The sequence below is a fragment of the Stigmatopora nigra genome, chromosome 21, assembly GCF_051989575.1.
Source record: "Stigmatopora nigra isolate UIUO_SnigA chromosome 21, RoL_Snig_1.1, whole genome shotgun sequence".
Classification (NCBI taxonomy): domain Eukaryota; kingdom Metazoa; phylum Chordata; class Actinopteri; order Syngnathiformes; family Syngnathidae; genus Stigmatopora; species Stigmatopora nigra.
The window spans coordinates 4,671,031-4,680,000 of record NC_135528.1 but is presented as its reverse complement, the minus strand read 5'-3'; the positions used below and the strand labels follow the sequence as shown (position 1 = coordinate 4,680,000).

Below are 8,970 nucleotides of genomic sequence, written 5' to 3'. Positions count from 1 at the left end.
GCAACTCCCTCCCGGCGCTGTCGTCCTGAAACTTGATGTTAAGGTAGAAGTCTCCAGTGTAAAGGAAGAGCAGTGCGCCCATGCAGATGGACTTTTCTTTGGGTTTCACCTGCACAAAGTGGAGCACAAATGGGAGGAATTATGGATTACAGTATGGATTTGCAATGTTATCAATACGGAGAATAAAGACTATAGACTATATCATTGCTGCTGGGTTTAAATTTAGATAAAGTCTCTGCTGTATTTAATTAATACTTGGAAAGTAAATGTTTTTGTTTGCAAATTCAAATAAAACAATGTTAAAAGGCAATGACTTTTCATGAAATAAGCTGTGTTGAGTGATGAAGTGAAGTGTGGAGTGTGTTGTGATAGTAACCGTTTCAATGCAGAAGGTGTTGGATCCTATGAAGGTGACTGCCTCGCCCAGGTCGTAGTTCTGAACCCCGTTTTGGTAGTCCTGGTAAGGCACTACGGTTAGAGCCAACGGGCCCACGGAATTCTTGCTCCGATTGGTAAGTTTGATCTCCAGGGAGATGGCGTCGCCCACTCGGCAGTCGGCGATGACATCACAGTCGCATGGCTTCCCGTTCACCAACACATCTGGAGAGACACAGAACCACAACTGAAAGTCTTCAAAGGACATCTTTAACGTCATCATCTCTTTAAAAATGACTTCTATATCAATATAAATGCTTTAATAAAAAAAATATGAAGACTACCTACTTTTTGTCATGCCTCAACATAAAAATCTGACAAAAAAACAGCCTATTTTGCAAGAACTCCATAACATTCACTCTGCAAAACATAAACTTTTTCTCTAAAGTATACATCACAATTGGGGGTGTGCTAGAAAAACGAGGACGAAATTCACTTATGTTCACCTTTGTGCCGGACAAGCGACGAGCGATTTTAAGCGAGCCTCGCTCACCTCCTGATGCAGCCAGATGCGTAGGCCAAGGCGGCGATTTGATTTGAACAAGCCAACGCCACACACACACACACACAAACGCGGGAAGCAAATGTCACACACGTTGTGGTGTCACGCCCGCGGCTGCGATAAACACTGTGAGTCACAGCAGCTGACACCGTGTGACAAGCTGATGGAAGAGCCGAGCGCCGTTTGGAGTGTTTGGGGAGGGGGCGTGAAGATGGACAGATAGCAGGGAGGGGGGAAAAAATGGCGTGTGGCGCAGTGTGGGAGCATCAATAATGCATTGTCGCCGACTACCAAAAAAAAATATTCCTTTCAATGCCATACTACATCAACAGGTTGTGTGTTTACGGTGGCAACGTAAGTTGCGTGACTGGACGTTTGGTCGCCGGTCAAATGTACTTAGATATTAAACAGTACTTAGATATTAAACAGTACTTAGATATTAAACAGTACTTAGATATTAAACAGTACTTAGATATTAAACAGTACATAGATATTAAACAGTACTTAGATATTAAACAGTACTTAGATATTAAACAGTACTTAGATATTAAACAGTACTTAGATAGTAAACAGTACTTAGATATTAAACAGTACTTAGATATTAAACAGTACTTAGATATTAAACAGTACTTAGATATTAAACTCTCTCTCATGAATATACATTTGAGAGCTGGCTTCAACAGTAAACTCTATGTCACCATTTGAGCGGCGACCAAACGTCCAAGCACCCGTAAGTTGTCGCGCAAGGCAAACTTGGACTCTCGTGCCAGATGCCGCGGTAGCGACGAGGCAGGGGGTTCGAGAAGGGATAACGGTGTCAGATGACGCCTCAAAACCGAAAGGAAATCACGCAGAGGCTCGGAGATTAAAGACGTAGACGCCAGGAGCGAGAGGGAAGGATGAAAAGTAACACTTGGGAGATTTTCAAGCGTTAACTGGATTAGGGAATGTATGTGTGTGTTTGTGTTTGTGTATGTGTGTCATCACAGGTGTAGTGTCAGCTCATGGCTGTGTAAATAAAGTAGGGCGGGCCAAATGGACTCCAGGAGATACTAGAAACTTCCATTCTGGCTCATATCAAAGCTAAACATGCCAAAGCCAAATATCGCCTCGAAAGAGCTTAATTTAGTGGAAATGATGTTTGTTGCTGAAACGAAATATTTCATAAATATTCACCGCTAAAGGAAAATCACAGAAAACGAATGATTACATTTAAACTGCTGCAGAACTGGAATTTAAGTGTGTTGCATCCCATTAAACCTGCACTCCATCCATGTAAAATATTGCTCAAATTAGTACATTATGCGACAAGTTCATTGGCTGGATGGAATATATTTTTATCCATAGCCTTGTAAATGATCAAAAATCCAAACTATTTGGCAACTGAATGAAAATATATGAGAGGATTCATCAAAAGAAAGCAGAGTTACTTCATGACTGCAAGAAAAAAAATCAATAAGCACCATATTTGAATGAGTCTATCGCTATCCAAAGTTGTATTTTCTGTGTTTATTCCACAAAGCAGTCGCACGCTTGCGCCTGTGCTACAAAAGGAAGTAAGGCATGATCTGATTGCTTTGCAAAAATCATTCCCCTTGAAGTCCGTGCTGTCTCCACATAATGGATCGCCAATCCAGGGCTTAAATTACTCGCGACAAGTGGAATTGGAAACTTGTTTGCGCATTCGCATAGCACATTCAGAATAACGGCATCCTAATAAAGAGATTTAAAAGGACATGTATGCTTCAGGTTGGGGTTTGAGTATGTTAATACTTTAGTCCTTTTTTTCTGTTTATGTTTCATATGTACTGTTAACGGATGCACTTTTTTATATGTATCGTATCTTGTTCTAACCCGGCCCATCTGTCAAATTTTTAAAGTCAATGTGGGCCCTGGGCCCAAAAGTTTGCCCACCCCTGTTATAGGTTCAAGTCCTGAATTTGTTCTATTGTTTAGCATGAAAATCAAATTTATTTTTAAACTATTAGTCAAATATGGGGTGTATTTTAAATGCAGTGTTTTACTGAACAAGTACAGCAAGTCTTAAGGCACAAGTACTGAAATCACATCTCAAACCAGCACAAATTGGGATGCCATCTGGCCCTGTTTTTCCCAAACATAAAACTTATATTCCAGTTTAGGAATATCGGCATACACAGGAAAGTTTACGCGTTTCCACCAGATTCCGGTTGCGTATCGAGTGAGCAACTCATAACGTGGGAGGCGGAAAGCATGTAAAAATTGCTCCTGATGACGCAGACGTAGGGGGTGACATGAAGAGGATTTCCCAGGATTTATCTAAAGGCATTGCGCTTGAAGGCGATGTCATTTTCTACAGTTAAAAAAGAAATAGAAAGGAGCACCACAAAAGCGCAGACGATTCACCCACTCACAATCTGCCGGGCCACGATGCTCTTGTTATTGTGTACGCCAGTGACACACTCCGAAAAAAAACCAAAAAAAAAACTGGGGGTTAGAGCAGCTATTATGTTAAAGCTAAATTAATCCTACAGCTGTCGGGGGTATTTTGTAGGCATTTGACAAATGTGCTTAAAGGCGTCATAACATCGTCAACAAAAATATTTGTGCGCATCTAAAGCGAGAGCGAGATTTATAAAATGTACTGACGTCTAGTTTAAAAATTCCTGAAAATTGAAGCAGGATTTTTTTTAAAACATACGACCACTAGAAAATGAAGACGAATTCTACTGGGAAACTTGAACTTTGGTGACAAATTTCCCGGGGAAGGTAATGAGCTGTCAAAATGGCACCCGAGGGCAAATCACTAAAGACAGCTACCTACAACATTATTATTTCCTTCCGTGGAACAAATGGCAATCAATGTCATTGAAAAATGACTTCAGTCACTTGCCAGGATTCATTGAGGATTAATGAGAGCTAGTCATCTCATTAAAAAGCAACTCTTCTATCTGCCAACATTTCCAACTTATTTCACCAAAACACTACGAATCGCCATTGACACAAATGGCGACTCTGGTTTCTGACACCAAACTTTTTCCAAGTCAAAAATTCATAATGAGGCAAAGCATAATTATTTGTGTATCGTGTCATCTCGACCCGAGTCAAAAGATCTTCGCTTGTGTTTACTAGCTATTAATGAGTCCTCTCTTTGTATCTTAACAGATTCCCCATTACCAGAACTGAACATGATTGCACTCCAATTTAAACGCGAGAATCGCAAAGAAAGCTTTCAAAGCACTCGGCGCCTCGTACCGTGTGAACAAAGACGGGGTGCAGAGTTTGAAAACAATCGTGCTTATTGAGTCTGAATAGAAGAACAGAGTTATCCCCAGCCAATCAATAGGCATGCTGCCTCAAATAGGCGAGGTCTCATCAATCCTCTGCATGATTAACGACTAAATAATGCAAAATCTTCTGCCGACTCCTCCAAAGACGAAAACAGTGACTCGCCATCAAACTGAAGTTGCGTCCTATCAATTAGCGAATAAAAAAGCAGGTAACAAACCACATTCATTGCATCTTGTTGTCACTCAACGGCCTTTGCAAAACAATAAAAGACACTTGTCATTTTCAATCCAGTTTACAGATTTAGAAGAGTAAACAAAAACATGTCCAATCACTTCAAAGAACGTGAATATGAACGATCTGCAATTTTCAGTACTGAGAAAAATGACTCACCCGAAATTGGTCTCATATTAGAATCCAAATACAGTAAGTCCATACTAAACAGGTTTCATTTGAAAACCCTCATAGCCAGGTAGGTGCAAACATTTATTATTTAAAGCATTTCTCATGGGTAGCATTGAGGTTTTTTTTAATGGAGATATAGGAATAAAAGTACTAGATCCAGGTGGTATGTGGTTGAAAAGAAACAAACAGACTAAATCGAGGTATATTAGTACTTCTACATTTCACCTTTTACCTTCCCAAATGCACCATCGAACACGCTTTTAATGTTAATTTGCTAATGGCAGTCAAATGCAATAGTCTTGAAATAAGTGTAATCTTTATCTGGCTTATTATGTTCAACTTTTATTTTAAAGCAAACACGCTGATGACAAAGTGGATGGAAACGTGATGTAATAAAAATGACAGCAATCAATCAGATTTATGAGTAGGATTTTAGTTGTTTTGGGCCAATTTGGTGGGTTTCAAAAAGATAACTACTAAAATACTCATTAGCAGGATGCACCAAATAGTAACGAGCATCTTGGATGGAGAGCAACTATTCGCCGTTATCGGAAAATCCAAATGTCAAAATGATAAAAGTACAGTCTGTTTTTTAAACTGACAAAAACCACTAAGAGTTGTCACCTTTATGGAGTCTTTTATGGACCACCTTGCACTTTTCCAATTGTTTTGACGAGGTAATAGCAGCAAAATCTCTACCGAGCACTTGTTTGAAGTCAGTTTGGTTTCCTCATCAGTGGCCTTACGGTTGCTTACATTGCACGTAAACTTTGACAGGCTAGAGAAGCAAAGAGCAAGTGGGTTTCATTTTAAGAGCCTGTAAAAACAAATACTCCGTGCTTCACGAGTAAAGAAAAGCAAAGCTGCTATAAGCTACTGGACCAAGAGGGAAAAGAATCCTAATCATTAAAGGAAGCAAAAAAAAACTGAGCTCTCCTGAGTATCTACGAAGATGGAAGTCATGTTTTAGCACACAAAGTTTGCTCCCTAAAGAAGCCTAAAATATCAATCAACTTAGAAATTGAAATCCACGACTCCCTTAAGATTCCAGTTCGTCCAATCACGAGGCTCTTGTCATCCTTCTGCTGTCAATCTGTCACTAATAGGGTATCTGCTCCGATATATAAAAAAATAAAGTCAGAGGCTACTGTCGCTATTCTACAGGTCCACAATTGGTCAAATTGTCATTGTACAGGATAATGTGCTTAGTCTCATTAGTCAGCCTCTTCTGAGCCAACAGAGTCGGAATATCAAACATTTTACAGGCACGGCTTTCAATGTTGCGCATGCAGTAGTGGGAGGAAAGAATGAGAGGTCAGCGCAGAGTAGAAAAAGGCAAACAATCTTGTCCTGTATAAATATCCATTTGACTGGCTGCTATTCTATTCTGTTAAATAATCATAAAGCAACCGGGTGAATGCCTGGTGCTTTTAGGCTTTACTACTACATGGGATCTAGCAATACTCTGAGTACAAGACAGGGGTGCTCGGACGTTTGGTCGCCGGTCTATTGGTGACAGAGTTTACTGTTGAAACCAGCTCTCAAAATTATATTCATAGGAGAGTTTAATATCCAAGTACTGTTTAATATCTAAGTACTGTTTAGTATCTAATTACAGTTTAATATCTAAGTACAGTTTAATATCTAAGTACTGTTTAATATCTAAGTACTGTTTAATATCTAAGTACTGTTTAGTATCTAAGTACTGTTTAATATCTAAGTACTGTTTAATATCTAAGTACTGTTTAATATCTAAGTACTCTTTCATATCTAAGTACTGTTTCATATCTAAGTACTGTTTAATATCTAAGTACTGTTTCATATCTAAGTACTGTTAAATATCTAAGTACTGTTTAATATCTAAGTACTGTTTAATATCAAAGTACTGTTTCATATCTAAGTACTGTTTAATATCTAAGTACTGTTTCATATCTAAGTACTGTTTAATATCTAAGTACTGTTCAATATCTAAGTACTGTTGAAAACAGTAGATATTTAAATATTAAACTCTTTCTCATGAATATCATTTTGAGATCTGGTTTCAACAGTTAACTCTCTGTCACCATTTGACCTGCGACCAAAAGACCGGCGACCAAACGTCCGGTCAAGCAAGACAGGACGTGGCAGTTTAAAAATATGATTGGTTGAGCTTACTCTAGGACGATTTACTCATTCGTGGCAAGACGCATTGAATCGATGGCGACTAAAGCCGACTAGAACGTCTAAAATGTATTTTGGTGTTAAACCGAGACACTTTAAAGAAGCAATTCTGCACTAAGTGCTATTTAACAAGAGTCTGAATGTAATTCGTTAATTCGGAACACGTCCCAGGGATGTGCACATTTGGGGAAAAGCGCTAAATCACTTGTTTATTTTTATGTCTTGTCTCAAAAAGATTTCATTTTGTTATAGGTCACAATGTTTTGAAATGATTTCTGCTCTTGGTATTGTAGAGAAGGGAATCATTAAAAAAAAGGCTTTTAATAGGGTTGTATGGACTTTTTTTTAGAGCTGCTGTATCAGAGATTCTGGTCATTTTTTTAAATGACAAATACCAAAAAAGCAAAGTCCTATTCACTCGGTGGATTCACTTGTAATGATGAACCAATAAGAAGTTATTACCTGACTCAGCTATAAGGCTTAAACATATTGATTAGCTGCCGGGCTGTAATTTAAATGCGCCGCTTCACACAGATTGCTCCGATACTGTTGTCTGGTGTTGAGAATAGCCGTAACGACCCGGCAAATACAAGCACACATGCTTGCACAACTTATATACTCTAATTGAGCGCCTCTAAATTGAAGACAGAGTAGACAATAAACCTGGCGTTGGGAAGGGTCTTCATAAAAAAGTAGATTCCCAAATGAAAACTGCCATTTCTAATGAGTTATTTTGCAGAAATATCATTATTATAAAGGCAATATAACACAAATGCGTGACTGGACGTTTGGTCGCTGGACGTTTGGTTAGTGGTCTTTGGGTCGCCGGTCAAATGTACTTAGATATTAAACAGTACTTATATATTAAACAGTAGTTAGATATTAAATAGTACTTAGATATTAAACAGTACTTTGATATTAAACAGTACTTAGATATTAAACAGTCCTTAGATATTAAACAATACTTAGATATTAAACAGTAATTAGATATTGAACAGTACTTAGATTTTAAACTCTCTCTCTCTTAGATATTTGACTCTCTCTCTTAGATATTTAACTCTCTTATGAATATAATTTTGAAAGCTGGCTTCAATAGTAAACTCTCTGTCACCAAACATCCGGCGACCAAACGTCCGAGCACCCACAAATGTGGACTTCACATGACCTCAGAGTCTCTATTTTAGATTTAGGATTTTTTTTTCCTTGAGTAATAAGAGCGAGACAATCTAAATGAGGCGATGCACTAGAAAATAGGGGGGGAGGACTATCGAATAAATCAACAAATATACAAAGTTGGGAGGAATAAAAAAAGGACAAGGCGGTAAGACGCGGGCGTTGACACATTCCTTTCCTTCCAAACAAAGTGTTGCTTCTAAAAACAGCTCGCCTCTGGTTATGGCTGTGACCGCCATCGTCATTAGCACCATCGCGGTTAGGATGAGCTGTTGATACCTCCTGTCCCGTTTTTTTTTTTTCCTAAGGTGTTGCCATCCTGTCAGGGGTGCTTTACAAGAATTGTTCCTGCTAACTAAATCTGGGTCTGCATTAGGGAAGATCAATGCTTATTTTTGTTTGAATTTCCAATTGGATATGATTTTTTTTCAGATATTTTTTGCCCATATTGTAAGAATAATGCAGGAAATTATGTAACTAATCAATGACAGATAATATATTTTAATCTTTAAGCGGTAAAATGATGTTATTTATGCAGACTATAAAATATTTGTAGTTGAAAAGGAGTAGAAGAAGAAATGCAATTTTAGATTTTAGAGTGGAACGAATAGGAAACAGAATGAGGACTATGTATCACTTTTTGAGGAGTGAAAAAAAATAGTTAATATCGAGAAAGTCAAGGTCCCCCAATCGGACCTGGACCGCAATTCCGCATGTAAATAAACCAAAATTACAGCTCAGTGTAATGCCACTGCTGTTGATTTTAATTGAATATTTCATAAAGAGTTTAAAAGCTCATTTTGTACTTTTTGGTGTCACGCAATAGGATGCTCTCTGTCAAAACTTGGTCATAATCTATACCTTATTTCATTCCCGATAAGAAAAGAGTATCTAAAGAGCGTCTGCCTGACCAATGCCTTCACTCTAACCGTTGTAAACTCCATCTGCAGTTTCAGATTTCAGCATTACGCTTTGTGGAAGTCAATCACGCCATATGACTCGGTCTGCTTTAGATAAATCAGGCGGCG

General features: G+C 38.4%; 1 protein-coding gene and 1 long non-coding RNA gene across 6 annotated transcripts in view; one reads left to right on the top strand and one right to left on the bottom strand.

Annotated features, from left to right (window-relative positions):
• The window catches only part of LOC144214588 (uncharacterized), a 25,220-nt gene extending 24,897 nt beyond the window's left edge, over positions 1 to 323 (top strand). For all 3 annotated transcript variants that reach the window (XR_013330253.1, XR_013330252.1, XR_013330251.1), the window contains one exon: positions 1 to 323. This exon is cut by the window's left edge. This is a non-coding gene — a long non-coding RNA (uncharacterized LOC144214588).
• Positions 1 to 8,970, bottom strand: part of trappc9 (trafficking protein particle complex subunit 9) — an 82,144-nt gene that overhangs the window by 309 nt on the left and 72,865 nt on the right. For all 3 annotated transcript variants that reach the window (XM_077743113.1, XM_077743114.1, XM_077743115.1), the window contains 2 exons: positions 377 to 600; positions 1 to 109 (listed from right to left, as the gene is read on the bottom strand). The exon at positions 1 to 109 is cut by the window's left edge and continues 309 nt beyond it. In XM_077743113.1, the coding sequence (XP_077599239.1) occupies positions 1 to 109; positions 377 to 600 (333 nt within the window). The remainder of the gene's footprint in view (positions 110 to 376; positions 601 to 8,970) is intronic.